General features: G+C 30.1%; 1 protein-coding gene across 1 annotated transcript; it reads right to left on the bottom strand.

Moving 5' to 3' along the window:
- Positions 1 to 3,504: 3,504 nt before the first annotated feature.
- Positions 3,505 to 7,519, bottom strand: LOC108470752 (rho GTPase-activating protein 3-like). The gene is made up of 5 exons (XM_017772199.2): positions 6,545 to 7,519; positions 5,421 to 5,541; positions 5,213 to 5,332; positions 4,804 to 5,034; positions 3,505 to 4,268 (listed from the first exon to the last, which is right to left on the bottom strand). The coding sequence occupies exons 1-5, from the start codon at positions 6,982 to 6,984 to the stop codon at positions 3,756 to 3,758; spliced, it is 1,425 nt and encodes a 474-aa protein (XP_017627688.1). The 5' UTR covers positions 6,985 to 7,519; the 3' UTR covers positions 3,505 to 3,755.
- Between the last annotated feature and the right edge of the window lie 12,352 nt (positions 7,520 to 19,871).

Raw genomic sequence — 19,871 nt, 5'->3', positions numbered from 1 at the left:
TTAATTCTCCTTATTTTCTTGCTGATTTCATGCCCTTGCCGTCCAGCCCAAATAGAATTTGGGTCTATTTTCCTTGTAAACCCTCTTTCTTTTATCAATTAAGCTATTTAATCATTTCCCACAATTTTGCATTTGATACAATTTAGTACTTTTTGTTCAATTAACTATCAGAACTTTAAAATTTCTTGACGAAACTTTAATACTAACATATTAACACTCCATAAATATTTATAAAAATATTTATGGCTTGATTTAAAATTATCGAGGTCTCGATACCTCATTTTCGATTCTAATTATTTTAATATTTATTTTAGTACACTATTCACTATTTCAAAATTTTTCCTAACTTCACATTTAATTTATACTCACTAAATTAATAATATTTCCTACTCATTTGTTGGATTTAGTGATCTCGAATCACTATTCCAACACCACTGAAAATTAGGTTGTTACAGTAACATACGGAGTACCTCTTCGGAACGAATCTGGAACAGTAACAGTAAGGCGACACTTATAGTGTCTCATCGACACAAAGTCAGAATATCCTGAACACTTCCAATCTTATAGCATGCCAACTATATCCGACTTAGCCCGATACTGTTAATAGGGTTTCTAATTCATTTTTCAGTTTCCAATCATTACACATCTCAACAATCATATATATTCATAATTCGATATAATTTATTTCACTTTTTCAATAACAAATATTCAATTTTCACAATAATCACATATATCCGTATAAATTCAATAAATTTAACACATACCTAATCAATCCATTTCAATTATAAAATACAATATTTCTCACCTCGTTACTATCATAATATTCAATCAAAATTCAACAATTAATAAATAATTTCATTTTTCAATTCTAACCGATATCTATTCTAATTCAAATATTCATCTCAAAGCACTTTCTATACATATTAAGTAATAAATTTAATAATTAAATATTAAGTTCGGATTATAGAAATACAAACCGTAATTTTCAAGCTAACCCTCGTCGACTTTGCCTTTTTCTTGCTTAGCCGAGATTTCCGGCACAATGTTAGCTACAGAAATTAAAAAAATAAAAAATTCATCAATATACAATTTCATTTTATTTATTCCAATTTCAACTCAATATTTACATAACTTCTAATTTAATCCCAATTCAAACTAACTTGTTTTCTTTACAATTTATTCTCTAATTTTCACTCAACCATCACTTAAAATCAAATTTCAACTCTCTAATTTCACCATAAAACCATAATTTCAAATTTTATTCAATTTAGTCCCTAAAGCATAAAACTTATGAATTACTTTACAATTCAATCCTTATTTCACTTCTAACTTAAAATTCTATCAATTTAATCCCTAATTCAATCATTTTATTCAACATGAACCATATTTGAAAACCTATGAACTTTCAAAATATCAATTTAATAATAACAATAACATTAATATTTACTTAAATAATAACTAAATACATACATATATTACAAATGTATGTATAATATTTATTACATATATATTTTATTTTTATCACACACTTGTCACAATTTAATTTATTTATCATATAAGTATCTTATAATATAATTATAATAAATTAATTTAATATCATTTATTACTAATAAATATATATTTTATAATTAAAATCTAAGTAAAAATCTTAGATTTTTACTTTATATGCCGTCTCACTTATGCTAAATGGCATAATTTCCATTTTAGTCCTTTTTATTTTCTTTTAATCTATGATTAAATTTTTACACTTTATTTAATTTAATCCTTTTATCCAATTATCCTTAATTAAGCTAAATTCACTTAATTAAACTCTAATTAACCACAAAATTAACTTTTTAAATATTTTGATAAATATTTACGGATCTGTTTTTCAGTAACGGAGACTCGAAAATACACTTTTTCGATAATCGTAAAATTCAGGTCATTACAGAATTTGTGGTCTCGAAACCATTGTTCTGACTAGACCCTAAATTGGGATGTTACAAATGTCTTGACTTGTTTCAAAACACCCAACAAAAATTCGTGAACGGGGCATCAATGGTGGATCAAACCAAGTTGAAATACACTCTCATACTTCTTACACCCAAAAAACCTCCTACCTGGGTTGTCATTAGACCAAGAAGCCTTTAAATTGACTGGGTTTCCACAGTATCACACTGAAATCACGGTCAGCATCTCCATTTATTCTCTTCCTCATCCTCTTGCCATTCTTCTTCTTCTTCTTCTTCTTCTTCTTCTTCTACTGCCCAACTAGGGTCCTTAAATTGGGGTTGTTTAACATGACAACTAGGATGCCAACGTGGCCAATTAAATGACAGGTTAGCTTTCCATTACAGACGTAACGAAAAATGATTATTGGTGACTAGTTTGTTATTTTTCTAAAGTTCAGTAACTGAGTTGTAACTTTTCAAAGTTTAGTGATTGTTTTGTTATTTTAACCAAAGTTTAGTGAGCATTGGTGTATTTTACCCTAAATATATTTTAAAATTTTAGGTTAAAATATGTTATAAACCCTTATACTCTTAATAAATTTGGAATTTAGCTCATTTAATTTTATTCCATCTACTTTTAATGTTTCTAGATTCAAGTACAATTGTTAAATTTATTGGTATGACATTTTGAAGTAAGAAAAAAAAACCCCACTTGATAGCAATATAACTAAAACAATGACATTGTAATGAATTTAATAGAAAAATTTTAACCATGTTGGTAGTTGGACTTACATTTTTAAATTAAAAAAGAGAGAGAGACTAAATTCTAAATATACCATGAGCATATTTTAACCAAAATTTTGATATAATCAAAATAATAACACAATTTTGGAGCCCAATTCCACCTATAAATAACTTTATTGTGTTACTACAAGCAGAATAATGAGTAGAAGACTAGAAGCCCTTTCAACATCAAAACCTTTAATTTTGATCTTCTTTTTATGAATAATATATAGTTTATTGTTTAGAGTTGGAAAATGCCCGAAATAATCATACTTTGAATGATTAACGTACAGTAACTAAAAAGAAGCATTTTATTTTCAATATCAATCATGATGTTCAAACATTGATTTTGCTTTACTTGTGTTTGGAAAATGGTAATTACTCCAAACCCTAATTTAATTTAATGGTCATGCCCAAGATTCATTCCACCATTGAAACTTGAATTTCATGTGCAAATATGTAGAATATTTTTGGACAAAATCAGATATGGAGGTGTTAATTCGATACAACATAATCCCCCTACCAATTTGCATTAATAGTTGCTACTATCACAAATCTTTTCTTTTTTTTTTTAATAGAAATATAATAAATTTGTAATGTAAACAATCCCAACTTTTGGTTTTAGCTATATTTCTTCTGGGTTAAGGATTAGAAGCTAACTTCTGGTCTGCTCTTTACCAACAATGCCCATAAAAGAGATAAAACCCAAATGAGCTGTTTGCAATTGGAAATTATTTCTATTAAATTGCTTCACTTTGGATTCAGACAGGCAACGCAATCATAAAAAGTATTTTATATTTCTTTCAAACTTGCTTGGTCTCTGTACTATTATTGCATATCATGAAGCTAGTACAAGGAGACTAAGAAGAAATCATTCATCTATATAGCTTTCAATTGGTACTTCCAAACCAATCCTACAAACTATAAAATTTCGCATACACAATCACAAATCACCTCAATGATACAAAACAAACATATAAACATTTTGGGATACGGAAAACAAACATTCGAGCTTATAAACTAACATATAAACATTCGAGCTTATCCACCTCCTCTAGTATTTACAATCCCCAGGTTTCGGCTCTTCTTAGTTGACTTACTCAACTGAAATACAGGGTGTCTGCATAACTGCCTTACACCTTTTCTTAAACTTTGCCACTCCTTGCTATCATGACCACCCCCACATTCATGTTCAACAGTTGCAATTTCAGATGCATTTGGCGTGCTGTTATCTGAAATCGATTCAAATTCCTCTTCCCCATCACCACTCCAAGAGCTCCATAGTTTCTCTTCGGGATCACATTCCAGTCTACTGAGAGTGGCAGCCCTCAATAGCTTAGCCGTGGAAGCTTCCTTAGATGGACTTGAACCCAGAACTTGCTCGTTGGATATCCCACCGTCTGCAGTTGCAGAGTGGTTAGTAGGAGAATATGATGGCAGCAACCTCTCCTTGGAAGCTGATTCCTCCCTTTCACTAAGTGTCTTTAAGATCAGTGTTTTGAGGAAGTTCATTACTTGCACAGCATGAATCAATGCTGTCAAAGGATCAGCCATCTGGACCATATTTAGATTTAGACCGAAATTAGTGTTCAAAACGAAAACTCTCAAGTGCATCGTTCTGATAATAGCTCAAGTTGGAAAGTTATTGGCTAAAATATCCAGCAAAAGAAAGATGGAATAACAAAAAGGTGAAATCTCTGAAGATAGATCCCTTCTGGTCCTAACCGTGCCCTCTCCCATGATAATAACAGTATCATTGAGAGAAGTAGCCTAAGTTCATGCTCAACTCTGCTGCATTAAAGGCCAACTACACTTCAGCCAAAAATTCTTTAAAGAACTATACCGCCGTTACATACAACCCCAAGGAAGAGAGACAATCGTGTGCATCCCCATGTCCACATGTTTAGATATCCCAAACGGGCTGTTGTGAAACACCCAATTAAACTGAGATCAACTCACCAGGTGTCTCTCTCTGAGAACGATGATTTTCGTCAAATTTTAAGCAGGAAGCACTATTAACTAGTTTGACACCTGACATTTATTACACTAGTGACACTAAAAATAGCAAGAATGGATGGTAAAAGAAAACCTGAGTCATGTTTGGTGCAAAAACCATGGCAATGTTTCGTGCATTCATTTTGTTGTATTCTTCATGCTGCACCACATCAGCCATCAAATTGATAGCCCAGTCAAGGAGAGCAGCTTCTGTTGGAGGAAGTAACTTCACGAGTTCATTGCAGTCATCTTCGGTGTTGCAGTGCATCACCTGCTCTGGTGTGAGGGAATCAAGTACTCCACTAGGAAGTTCTCTAAGCCATGCCTACAAAGCATTTCAAGCACAGGACCAATTGAAAAATGGAAGTCAAATTGTGGAGCATGAGGAAGTCGATTTGAAAAATAATTATTATGAATTATAATTGACTCTTTACTAAGAAAAACTGGGAAACAAGTATTTGGAACAAAACCCGGGTAATCAATCCATAGTATAGTATATGTACCTTTATCAAACCTGCCAAACAATGGACATCAATTCCACGTGGTACTACACCTTTGTTTAACTTGTCTCGGACATACTCTTCTTGACTATTCTCGGCATTAATCCGGAATATCCCTTCCGCCTTCAATCAACATAACCCATCTTTGTGAAAACCTTAAGCATTTAGAATACTTAAAATCATTAATCCAAAACATACGCTTAGACTTAACCTTAAGGCCTCCTCCTGCATACAAACGTTTCTGCATCATCAGAAGAATAGTTGGCACACTGTTCCCTCGGTCATCATAAGAGCACTGCATTGACTCGGCAGAAACTCCGAAAACACTTGCACTGCTCAATGGAAAAGATGCATCTTGTATGTTTAATATATCAAACAACATACTAAATCATGCAAGAAAAAGGTGACAACAAAAAATTTCCAAAAATATTTTCTAGGAGATTCCGTACACAACAAAGCGTTTTTGGTTTTCCTGTTTTCAAACAAAAGAAATGCCCTTAGCAATCAACTCTGCTCTACAAGTTGTTTGCATGGTAATTGATAAAAAGAAATATCATGAATAACTTGCTAATCAAGAGAGAACAATGGCCCATATCCAAACTATGCAAAGCACAGTAACAGTTAATTATCATCAAACAATCAATTGATTTTTTTAGAACGCATGATATGATCTTTTTTGGATCTATCCAAGTCAATCACTACTTCTTCAAATAGTCGTCAGAACCATCCAAACCCAGAATCCACGGTGAAAGGGTCATTTGAATCAAAACCCTTTACCCCTTTTGACTCTGAATATTAACAACTAAGAATGCAGGCAGGGGTGAAAAAGCACATCCTAATGCATGAAATAAAAGCACCATCCGTTGAATTTTCAGGAAAAAGCAAAACATTTATTGCAGAACAACAACAGCTCCTCATCTAACATGGAAAAAGTAGTTGGAATGTTCCTTTCTCGTACAGCTTTAATCAATGACATCCATAAGCTAATGTCTCTTTTTTTGACAAACAAGTGAAAGTCAAAACATACAAATACACCTTCAACAACAATAGCATTTCTTTTCTTTTTATTAAAAAAAAAGTACTTTATTTGCCAATTAATATCATACTTATATGCAAAAGTGAAAAGGCTATTAATTTAATTTTATAACAAAAATTCCTCTATTCAAGACATTTAATTTGTTTATAAAAAATAAGATAAATTTTTTAAAAAATTGGAAAATCCCAAAATCAATAGATTCAGAAGATTTTAGCTTCTTAATAAATTCAAAATTAAAAAAAATAAATCAAAATCAGCAGTGCAAATAAACAGAATTGAATTAGAATTTAGAACCAAACCTGGCGCTGGGAACCCTTCTGGGAACATCATGCTGGAGCTCAGTAGGCAAGCCGAGGAAACCATTAAAGCGGTCAAAAGTCACGTGAGAAACATGCCTGACTTCAGTTGGCAAGCTAATATCCATGGAAGACACGTCGTCAGTATCGACGCTGCACGTGACCAGCGACTTTCTTACCAAAGCCGCCAAAATATCCAAAAAAGGGAACTGGTTATTGTCTTTGGACGTGGAATGACCGCTTCGCCTCTGACTACTACCAAATCTCGACTTGGGGCTTATAAACGGCGTTGTAGCGATGGGGTTCCCATCATAGCCTTCTTCTTCTTCGTCACTGGTTTCATAATAGTTGGTTTCGGGTTGGTGGAAGAATGGACTCGGAGGAGCATGGTTCTCGGTGATTCCGACGAGGCCACAAGATTTGGATCGGAACAACCCACTCATCTTTCTCTTTGTCAAGTCTTTGTTTTTTGTTTTTTTTTTTCCTTTTTAAAAAGTAAAGGGATTTAGAATAGAAATTGAAGAAAGGAACATACAAATATAATAATAAAAAAGAGAGAAGAAGAGTGATGAAGGAAGGAGCGGGAGTAGTAGAGTCAGAAACTAAGAAGAAAAAGATTTTGTGAGATTAAAAAGAAAAAGGAGAGAGGGGCGGAGGTTGCTTGGGAGTGGAGATTGTAGATATGGTTGATGGGGACATTGTGGTGTAAAGTTTTGATAGGGGAGGGAAGGGAAATGAAAACCAAAAAACTGAAAAGGTGAGAGTCAGTGTAGAAAAGTAGAATAAGGAAAGCTAATCCAGATTACGAGTCGACACTCACTCGACAGCCAAGGCCAAGAAGAGGGCGGCTACATACATCAATGTGCGGGTGGCCTGCCTTGGATGTTTGCGGACTTCATATCTTTTGTGTTTGTTGGGTCTTTCTTTTTCATCTTTTATCTATCTATATCACTGTGATCTAAATGACAGTCGCAATTTATATGAATATTTCTCTACTTCTTTTTGGTGCATTATGATGATTAAAACGAAATTATATTATGAATAAATTGAAATTGAGTATCAGATGTGAGTTGATTTCTCTGAATAAAATGTCTACCTCATAAATAAACAACTTGATAAATGAGGACAGTTTGCCAAAAAGAAATGAATGAAAAATTCATTCTTGAAATTTGACTTTTTTTTCAGCTCAGACCAAAATGATAAAAGATAAAGATTAAGCGTAATTAAATTTACTAGTTTAACCTAAAACATGGTTGTTTTCTTATTTTTCTCAAAATTGGTAAAAGTTAGAATTGTTGAGGGCTGGAGGCCCTACCAACATGAAAAGGCTAAGGTGGACAATCATAATTTAGGATCTAAGGACACATTAAGCCAAGATTTGTTTTTTCTTCCGTGAGGACAGTCTAAGTGGATTGAGAAACGAGGAAATTGGATGTACATAGCAGCTGTTGGATGTTTTTGTAAGGTTGCATGCCCAATCCCCACAATGTAGTCACATGGGTCACATGGCAAGTGTAGCTTACATGTCCCAAACCTTAATCTTTTGTGGGTTTTTTCAACCCTACTAATTAACCTGTCATTGTAGAAGACGAGTTTCCAGAGTATCAATAACAACAAAAAAGAAAGACAGAATGCTCCCATTAGTTTCATAAACTTAAAATTTTTTATCCCCCAAACGGAAGGCATTTTATGTAACCTTGAATTAAAATTTGGATGGTAAAACTGTGGTCCTTTTAGGATGTCTGGCACGTGAACCCATAACATCTACCAGGTAAACTAAGTAAAATGCAGCTAACCCGACATTACTTTACTACCGTTTGATGTTGATGGACGATGGAGTCAGATTTTTGTCGTGCGTTAAGTTATAAACGGTGATCAAATCAGCAGCAGCTGAGAAATGAGTTTAGGTATATCTAAGTTGAAATTAAAAGATAAAGATATAGTGGTACCGTTGCAGGCAACATTTTGTGCAATAAACAAATGAAATCAAAGCTGGTGGAGCAATTCAATTGTTGGTTTTATAGATGTATTAATAAATCCCCGGCAATCTGTAACCAAAAAAATTAAAGATGTCCACTTGAAACACAACATCTTGAACTAGTTAGAAAAAGTCTTTTGGATGGATTAGTTTACAATGTCAGAACCTAACACTGACAAGGATTTAGTTAATTCAAATCCACAAAAAATGATTATATAAAATTGATGAAACATTAATCAATGGCAAAGCAACTTCATGTGTTTTATTTTTGCTTCTTTGTGGGGCTCCAACCTCACTCCAAATGTAAGCCCAACAAACATAAACTATGTCAAACATCTTTTTCTGGGTTAGGCGTGATGGTTTTTTTTCTTAAAACAAAACCCTCAACTGCCCATATAACATCACTCCAAGTCAATATGAATAGTGAATACAACGTCAACAATGCTTAACTCAACTCTTTACTTTGGTTTGATTCCAAATGCCAACATAATGGGACGAAACAAATATTTAGTTTTTTTTTTTTTTTTGGTATTAAATATATAGTTAATTGGTTATATGATATCAGTAATGTCTAGTTTCATCTAAAGTTTTGGGTTAATGGCAATGAAGAGACCTTAAAAATTTTGAGGTTTTAAGTTTAAACGTCTAAACTTATTTTTGATGAAGAGATAATTCTATACATAAAAGTTGAAACGTAAAGAAAAAAAATATATTATGACTGCTTCCAAGCAACTTGACCCATCGTATTGTTTATTAACCTTTTTTTTTTTTTCTTTTTACGGAGTATATTTAAACTGTTTATTGATGGATGTAAGAAGGTTATTTTGGGTTGTAGCATGCCGACAAACATGCAATGCATGGGATTATATGTGAAATTAAAGTTGAGTGAAAATGTAAATATTATTGTTGGCATTGCCAATGATTTTTAACGCCCCAACTAACTCAAAACAATTTGTATTTGCACAGTGAATCAGCATGCAAAATTGGTTATAGCTTGCGATAACACTACAGCTACACCAGATTTTGAAGGTTATCATGGGTGATTCACATCAGCATGTCATTTGGATGAGACATCATGAAGTAGCGTGAAGATTCACTAGATTGTTAGAGAAAGATGAGGTAGTAAAAGAGTAGAGTATTATCTTTTTTTGTTTTTTCTCTTATTCTTCCTACAAATATATATGGTCTTTGTAGGCAGAGAAGGATTTAAGAACTTAATGATGTAATTTAGGATACGGGCCATTATTATCATCTTGAGAGTTGGTGAATTGAGTGGGTCGAATATAACTTTCTTAGAGTTGAGATCATTAAAGAAGATGAAATCTAATGAACTTTCCTAAACAATTATAGTGGTATAGACTCTGCTTCTATAACACAATGTATAACATAAATATATAAATAAAAATGAAATAAGAAAGATGTGAAGCTTTAATTGATAATAATATATTGGAAAAGGATTGTAAGAACAAGTGATATCACAATGTTTATATCCTTTTTTCTAATAGTTTAATATTATATCAGTATTTTTACCTTAAACAAAATGACAATCTTAAATTCGGGATAAAATTACTGATGTGACATTAAACTATTGAAAATGGATAGTATCTATATTTCATACAATCTTTTCTTTAATGTATAATTATTTAGTATACAAGCAGTGGAAGTTTTTAACTCCATAAATGGGTCGAGATTTTGCCAAATGTCCCTTTTTTAAAAAATCTTTTAAATACAACTTGAAACCACATGATGAAATCTCAACTTCATCTGCAGAGTTCAAAATTTTCATTACTTATGTACCAAATAATTATGTATATATATTTGTTAACTGAAATCTTATTATGAAATTCTTCAATAATATTGATGTAATTTATTGATAGATTTGATATTTAACATTTAGCTTTTAATTTAGTGAGCAAAAGTAATCTTTGATAACTTTGTTGGAAAATAAAATATTGTAATTTATTGGTATAATGATAAATGTAGTCTTTAATGATATTTTTTATAGTTTTGGTTCTAATTTTTTTCTTTTTTGTCACTTTGGTGGTCAATTTTGAATTCTAGTTAAATTGTATTTTTTTATATAGAAAAGTTTATTGGACCATGAAAATTTTAACTACAATAATGTGATAATTAGTGTGATACTTCATGTGTATTTCACAAAAATTATTAAAAATTCAATAAATTTTAAAAAAGTTGATAATTCTTTTCAAAAATTTATTCATGTCAATAATGATGTACATATAAACTATCATGCAAGTCATTAAATTTTTAGCAGTTGGATGAATTTTTCTTCTAAAATAAAGTAATTTGACTAAAACTTAGAGGTTGAGAATTAGAATAATTTTAAAAATGAAGTGAATATGAATAAAATTTAGGGTTTAAATTTCATTGTGCTTAATTCATTTATAGAAAAAAATGGACAGCTTCCTTGGCATAAACATAATATTGGTTTAATTAACACAGGAGTTAAATGAGTAGATTTGGTGAATTTAAAAAGTTGGAAAATGAAATGAAAATACCTTCTTACCCTATAACTTGGTTTAAATAGCTGGCAAAAATAAATAAATCTTTTAAAAGAGTGATACCACACTAATTTCGTTCTTTTTATGAAATTAAAAAATTTCACAACTCAAATCAAATATACTTATTAAGAAGATATATCAAAATAAATAATATTCTAAAATCTCATATTATTAATTTCAAAATACGAATATATTAATATGTACTTTAATTAAAGTATTTAAAATAATTAAAATTTTGGGGAGACACAACACGTTTAGGTTTTCTTTTTCAAATTTTATTTCTCTTATAAGGTTTTAATTTTCTTTTTAATTTTCTTTTATAATTTTTAATTTTTAGATTTTTCATGTCTCCCTTACTGTTTATATCTAAATTTATGGTTATCATTTCCAATACAATATAGGATAGTGACTCATCACAATTACACATGATAAGACCTGAACTTAAATTTAAAAATTTAATATCCTCGCCTTAACCAACAACCAAAGCCACATTGACATTTTCATATGGTGGGATTTGAACCCTATTAAAAAAGCCCAATGCCTGTGGTAGGATTAGAGATGCCCATGGGTCAATTTTGGGTTGGGCCCAACCAAAATTTTAGGCCCATTTGTTAGGCCTGAGCTTGACCGTCCTGAAAAATATGTTTAAAATTTTGTCAAAGCTCGACCCAAATAAAAATACTAAAACTCAGGCCCGACCTTACCCACTCGTATAAAATTTTCTAATATATTTTAATAAAAATATAATACACTAAAAATACTAAAAACATTAAAATAAATATTTCCCAACAAATTAAAAATAAATTTAAAATATATATGTATACTTAACTAACAATAAAATACGTACAACTTAACAAGCAAATATTTCTAGAATAATAACAAAATTAACAACAAAACAATAGTTATACAATTTCCAAATAATAACAACAAAATCGTATGAACATAATAGTGAGAAAACAACAAGAAAATATTAGCAAAACAGTAAAAAATGCAAGAAAACAACAGTTGTTTTTTTATTTTTGCAATTTTAGGCTAAAAAAATCTTACCCGAAGCCTAACCCGTTTTCTAAATGAACCCTTTTTTTTTACCTAAGCTTATTTTTCAGATCTATATTTTTATTCTAACCCTCTTATTTTTCAGACCAGCTTTCGATTTTCGGTAAGATTAATAGCCACTTTTAAAAAACGCAAACTCTTTAATATTAAAAGCCCACAGGGCTGGTGACAAACAAATTGTTCTGGTATAATGTATATATTCATTTGAGTGGGTTGATGGTGTGTATACTATTAGGGCTGGAAAAAGAATCTAATTATATGTAATTAGGGGTGTTCAAATAATCGGTTCGGTTATTAATCGAACTTAATTAGTATTAATTGAATTATATAATTTTTAATTGTTAATCGAATTGTATTTTTTTAAAAAAGTTTAACCTAAACTTATATATTTTTATCTTTTGGTTAAAATAAGTATAAAACATATAAAAATATATATTGAAATTAACCGAAAGATATATTTTTGTCTTAAAAGTTAACCGAATTAACCAAAATTTATGTCTTGAAACACTACATAACTAAAAACACTACATAAGTATTGAAATTAACACATAATATTAATTATTAAGTTCGGTTAATTTAGTTCATTACCTAATTTTGAACCGAATTAACTAATAATTAAAATTCTAAAAATTATTAACCGACCTCCAATCAAACTAAATTCAGCTACCAACCGATTAATCAAATTAAATCGATTAGATCAATTAATTCGGTTTAAACTAAAATTTAAACCCAGTATCACACACTTATCTTCCTAAAACTAATTTAATTTACTCTTATTTGGGTCCCATTCCTCCACAATTGACATTATGTGTTCCACCAAAATAAATCAATATATATAAAAATTAGTTTATAGTTACATGTATATGCCTTTAATCTTTAAAAGAAAAGAAACATCCAGTTGGTCTTTGGGATGGTAAAGGGTGGTAGGATGAAGTTGAGTGGGCAGTCCAGTTTAAATGGTTTTACTCAACAAGAGTTGCAGTGGAGTAATCAATGGCTTCCTCGGTTTAAATGATTTACCTAACACTGCAGTGACTCCCCAACATTTTCTTATGACGTGAATTCAGTGAGGCTTTTCAACTTTCAAGCATCCACCCCATTCATAGGCATTGCCCCATGCTAACCCAATTTCCTCATACGCTCCACCATGTGCGGCCGATTTTAAGTTTATGGGTCTCCCTCTTCACACAGCCTATTCATTACAATATTAGCTGGCCCTGTTCACCAACTTCAGTAATTACTCTCTTCTTTTTTTTTTTGTGGTATTAAAAATATTATGAATTAAAGACTTCTTGTAATTTCATATTTGCTAATTGGGTTTTTTTTTTTTCTCAGATCTTCCTCGCTGTTAGGTTTTAAAGAGAAATTTAGATTGCTGAATGCTAGATCGACCAACTAAATGCTTCATTGACAATAAACCAGCCTGACAATGCAATGAAGAAGCATAGATCCATTACCTGCTGGATTGAGAGAGAGAGAGAGAGGGGAGGGTTTCTTTTTCTCCAAGTTTCATGTTTTCCCTTATTATAAGCATCCATTAAACGCATTTAAGTTGGACCAAAGCATTTAAGTTACTAATCCGATAAGATTAAAATTTGTTTGAAAGTTTTTCATTTCGCTACCTTTTCTCTTTTATATCCTTGCTTTCTAAGTTAATATTTGAAAATGAAACATAGACTAATTTTAGCACTGTCACAAAAACAACTAAATTATGTCCAGGGGCTGATGGTAATAGGAGGCAGGCGAGCCTTCAGCCTTGGTCTTCATAATTTTTGGAAATTTCTCTTATGTCCCTAAATTTTTTTAAAACTTTTAAAAATTATAAAATTGTTGTATCTTTCAATAAAGTATATACTCGCTAATCACATTTAAAATATTGATATAAAAATTGTATATGGTAATAAAATCAATTTTTATAAAAATTGTATTTTAATTTTTAATAAATTTTGTATTAATTTTTAAATATTTTTAAAATATATAATTTTAGTAATTTATCAAGATTCTGGCAACATGGTTATTTGATTTGGCTCCATAATTAATGTTTAAAGTAAGATTCATTCATTTATCCTCGTCATGCACGCCTTTTTTATTTTGTACTAAAGTTCTTTAAAATGGTCGAACATTGACAATAATGGCGGACTTAAGGAGAATGATGGCATATTTGGATAATTGTAGGCATTGATTTCTAATTGTGATCATAAATGTTGAAGATTCATAAAATATATATATATATATTTTGGATTCAAATATTTTAAGACGATGGATGCACATGTTAATATTTAGATATCACTTCATTTTAAAAAAATGTTTGTCAATTAAGATATTGATCTAGAAACAATCAATTTTTCTTGAAATAGCTTAAAATATTATTTACAACATTATTTAATTCAAATAATATTATTCTTTATTATTTAAATAATTTAAAAAAAACTTATCCAAATTTGTCACTTAAAATAGTCTACTAATTATAAATTTCGATTGATTGAATTATAATAGGTGGTATCCTTTTAAGAGACATCAAGCTCGTGTTCAAGATATAGTAAATGTAATTTATAAAATTTTAAAATATTAAATTTTCTAATATTTAAAAAATAATTTTTTAATTTTTTTGTAATTTTATATTTTTAATAATTTTGAGTAAATTTTGTAATATTTCATTTTAGAAGAATTTTAAGAGTTTTTGAAATGATGACACAAGAAAGGAAATAATTAATTGCATAATTAAAAGCGAAGTAGGTAAAAAAATGTTTAACGATGAAAGTGAAAAAAACCAGTATACTTCAAAGCTTTAAAGCATTAAACCTTAACTTTTTAATTAGGTGATTTTCAACTTTAATCTTGCAATGTAAACATTTCAAGGGTCTCATAGGTATAATAATATCTTATGTATTCATCTAGTAAAGTAATTGGTTTACTAACACTCTACTCTCTAAAGTATATCATTTTTCCTACTTTGGTCAAGTTTTTTTTTTTTAAATATGTAAATTTTATTTTAATTCAAATAATATTTTTAATTATTTCAAATATTTTTACTTTTTGATTTGTCTCTACACTAATATCTTAAATTCACTAATATTTTTTTAAAGTGAAGTGAATATATAAATATTTAATATATGCATTTGTTGTCTTAAAATATTTAAATCCAAATATTTTTGAATCATTAATATTTACTATCACAATTACAAATTAAATTCTCGTAAATGTATGAATATGCCAATATCTTTACTATTGTCCAGTGTTTGATCATTTTAAAGAATTTTGGTATAAAATAAAGAAAGTAAGTGCATGATTATAAATGAAGGAAATTTACTCCAAACATTAAATAAGGAGTATGCCACTAGTAACATTGGAGAAGTATTGAAAATTTATGTATTTTAAAATTTTGAAAATTTGAAAATATTTTATTAAAATATTTTTAGAATGTATTTTATAAAATTAATTTTATTTTAATTAAATATAACTTTATATTAGATTTAAATATTTTAAATGTGTTTAACAAAGATATAATTTATTCTAAGATACAATGTTTTTATTTAAAATTTTAAATTTTTTTGCAATATTTTATAGTATTTTTTAATAAACCAAAAGTTGCCCTCAATGTTTAAAGGTTTCTAGGTTTGAGGCCTTAATTTTTTTTTTTTTTGGATTGACACCCTCAACATTACAATTTTTTAAGAAATCAACCCAATTTTAACGGGAAACGTGAGTTGACCATCAATCAAGTGCAGGTCAACGAAGTAACCTATGTGGCGTGCCACATAAGCACGAGGATGAAGATGACGTGTCAAAAATAAAGAATTAAATATGAAATTAAAAAAAATAAATAATTCTAGGTAAAGTTAAAATTGATTGTAAAATCCCTAATCCCTTATTCCCAAATAGTAAAATCCCTAAAACACTTACAATAAAAAACTTTAACAATCTCTAATCTAGATTTTTGCAATAGTAAAAGAAATTTCAAGGAAAGGAGGGGGAGCCAAAGATTGATACGGTTAGGGCAAACTCCGTAACCCATATTGAAAGGTAGGTGATTTTTGATTGGGTTTTTTGAGCAAATGTTATGGTTTTTGTTTTATTTTTAATTTGGTATAGTTTAGATACACAAAATCAAAGGGTTTATGACAACAATCTAGGATTGTTAATCACAGTTTCAATGGGGAAAAAAAACAGGTTTTTTATTTGCAATGGTGGTTGAAAATTGTTAGTGTTATCGATTTTCAATGCGATAGTGGGGTAGAAGATGTAGGGACCGAACTGCATAAAAAAGTAATAATTCCAAAAAAAAACTTTTAAAAAATGTTTGAATACCGAAAAGGGTAGATGCCTACTGTGTTGTGTTGTTTACTTTTAGTAATGCCTTAGTTTTTGTTGTTGTATTCAAAGAAATAGTCTCTATGTTGTTTTGGGTTTTGTTTTTTTGTTGGTTTTTATAGAGTAAATTGTTTGTTTAAACTTCCAGATGTCGTGTGATAAGGAATATTACCTTATTTTGCATGTAGGTGGGCACTTTGTAAAGGATCCATATTTTAGATATGTAGGTGGGGAAGTGATTAGGCTTAAAGAGAACTCAGACACAATATCCTATTTTGAATTATGTAAAATAGTTAAAAAATGAGTTAGGGATTCACACTATCCTGTTAATATATTTTCATGAGCCTAGTACAGTAGGGTTGCAAAATTATCTAAGGGTGGTTTATGATGACACTACCATAATAGCTATGTTAGACTTTTGGGTTAAGTTTAAGGAGATTAACCTATATGTTGATGATGATATGTTACTATTGACTGCCCCTCCCCCCATTTAGATAAATCTGATAATGAAGGAGAAGGGAGCACATATGGTGATGTTGAAGGAATCAATGGGGTAGAAGCTGATGGGGAAGGTGTGACTGATGCGCAGTTTGAGGTAGATGAGCATGGTGGTTGGCAAACTGGTGGGTAGATGATGTAACGACCTAAAATTTATGGGTATTGAAAAGTGTATTTTCGGGTCTCCATTTTAGTAAAATGGGTTCGTAAATATTTATAATAAATATTTACGAAGTTAGTTGTGTGGTTAATTAGGTTTTGAATAGTTGAATTTGTTTAAATTAAGAGCAATTAGTTATAAGGACTAGATTGAATATAGGGTAAAAGTTGAATTATAGAATAGAGAAAAGTTAAGGGACTAATTAAGTAATTAAACCTAAAATTTACAAGCGTGTGGTAAAAGTAAATTCCATGTGTAAACAATAAATATATATTTGTAATTATTATATATTTACTTATAATTTAAGTAATTATTATTTTAATATAATATAATAATATAATAAAAATAAAACAAAATAAATAAATAAATAATTGAAAGATAGTAAAAAAGAAACAGAAGGTTGAAACGAAAACAGAAAAGGGGAAAGAAGAAAGAAAAGAAAAGGGAAATTAGGGTTTTTAAAGTTCAAGCTTAATTTGGTAAGTCAATTTAGTCTCTTTTCTTGAATTTTTTATGTTTTTGGAATCTTAGAACAAAATATTACTTAATTTATGTTAAAATTTGAAAGTTAGTGGATTTTAAATGTTATTCATGTTGAATAAATTGAAGTCTTAGGGTTAAGTTGATAGAATTTCAAGTTAGAATTGAGAAAATGATTTAATTGTAAAATAAATCATAAGTTTTGAGTAATAGGGACTAAATTGAGAGAATTTCAAAATTAGGAATTTATGGTGAAATTAGAGAGTTAAATTTAGTTTTAAGTGGTAGTTGAATAAAAATAAAGAATAAAATTTTGAAGAAAATAAGTTAGATTTGATTAAGAATTAAATTGGAATTTAGGCAAAAATTGTGTATAAATTGAAATATTCAATGTGAAATTGTGTGTATTGATGATTTTAAATTGTTTTAATTTTCGTAACTAACGTTGAGCCGAAACCTCGGCTAAGAAAGGAAAAGACAAGGTTAACGAGGAATAGCTCGGGAATTACGGTTTGTATTTCTATAATTTGAATTTAGTAATTTTTATTTGTTGTATTTTAAATTAATATGTATGGTGAGTAATTAAGGTGAGTGTTGTTTGTTATTATCTTGATATTGAATTGAGATTATATGAATTTGTGATTGATGAAACTATTAATGGTTGTTGAAATGTGAAAATATTGAATTGAGATTTATGTAAATATTGTGATAATTGAATATTGATTGTTGTTGAAAAGTGAATTGAAAACCCTATTAACTGTATCGGGCAGAGTCGGATATAGTTGGCATGCCATAGGATTGGAAGTGTTCAGGGATACTTTGACCTCGAGTTGATGAGACACTGGGTGTCAAATATTACTTCAGATAAATTCGATGAGGTACTGGGTACAACTTGCTTCGGCATGGCTGATGAGACACTGGGTGTCAATCTATTACTTCGAATTATCCGATGAGGCACTGGGTGCCATACTAGTGTGTTTTGGTTGGATTCGTGTATCCGGCAAAGTCTAAGTTGTGTTAATAGGGTAAATAAATGAATTGGCAATAAGATTGTTATTGAATTGTGAATTTGAAATTTGATATTGAATTGAATTGTCCAAATGATATGTATGAACCAAGGGTTCATAAAAAGAGTTTTGTTATTTCCAAATGTTATGTGAATCAAAGTGAGAAAGTTTATTGGAATTAGTTATTGACGAAAAATGAAGACTAAATGGATGAATTGATTGATTGATTAATGTTTACATATGCTTACAAATATATGCTTTATAATATTATTTCTCTAAAGTATTCAGATTATAAAAATACCACTGAGTTTATACTCAACATACGGTTGTTTTCCATAGCAAGTTAGGTTAAAGTCAGATTGTTGAATCAGCATCCAAAGCCGATCCCGACCTCAAAGTGGTAAAGTATTTTCTCTTTTGAGAATGGCATGTACCTAAGTTGTCTTTTGATGTCATTTTGAGATGTGAATATTAATGGTGTATAAGATGATATTGGTTGATCTATATATACAATTATATGTCTTATAATATGGTTATTTACATGGTTTAATTTGAATTGATTTGAATGGTATTTAAATAAATTGTTTAGATAATTTATGTTAGATATCTATAAACATACATGAGTTAGATCGTTATATTGATAGTTTAAACATGTTTTAGATGTATTTAATTGTATTTTGGATTGGATGAATAAATGGTATTTGAGTTGCTTGTTGTTTAAGAATCACAGGGTTGGTAAACTTGTTGTATAAGACTCATTTTGAGTCCACACGGTCTGGCACACGGGCGTGTGATCAAACCGTGTGAGACACGCGGCTTACACATGGGTGTGTGGTTAGGCTGTGTGTCCTTTGCAACTTAAAATTTTAGAAACAGAATGTCCAGGTATTGCCACACGGGCGTATGTCTCAACCGTGTGAGGTACACGGCCTAGCACACAGACATATGCCCTGCTGTGTGAAAATTGCACCTAAAATTTGAAAAATAAATTGACCACACAGCCTAGCACACGGGCGTGTGGCTTGACCGTGTGAGGTATGTAACACCCTTGACCCCGTCCTGTTACCGGAACAGGATTACAGAGTATTACCAGTCATTATAATACATTTGCACATAAACAAGTATAAAAGCAATATATTCATCTAAATATATTTTATTGAGTCTACAATACTTTACAAGTGTAATTAAAACAAACTGGGATTCGATCCTAAAGCTTAGTAAATTTTACATGAAATTTTAAATTTTCTTCTTTTGAACAGTACCACATGCCCGTGCAGCTAATTTAACATGCCCGTGCGGCATGGGACACGCCCGTGTC

Source organism: Gossypium arboreum, chromosome 11, assembly GCF_025698485.1.
Source record: "Gossypium arboreum isolate Shixiya-1 chromosome 11, ASM2569848v2, whole genome shotgun sequence".
NCBI lineage: Eukaryota > Viridiplantae > Streptophyta > Magnoliopsida > Malvales > Malvaceae > Gossypium > Gossypium arboreum.
This window is presented reverse-complemented; position numbering and strand designations above follow the sequence as displayed.

Bases quoted from the DNA above. Each gene is read 5' to 3' on its own strand.
- LOC108470752 (XM_017772199.2), bottom strand. From the start codon at position 6,984: ATGAGTGGGTTGTTCCGATCCAAATCTTGTGGCCTCGTCGGAATCACC. The intron at 5,333-5,420 runs GTTAAGTCTAAG...TGTTGATTGAAG, and splicing joins ATGCAGGAGGAGGCCTTAAG to GCGGAAGGGATATTCCGGAT. The intron at 5,035-5,212 runs GTACATATACTA...AATGCTTTGTAG, and splicing joins GTTTGGCAGGTTTGATAAAG to GCATGGCTTAGAGAACTTCC.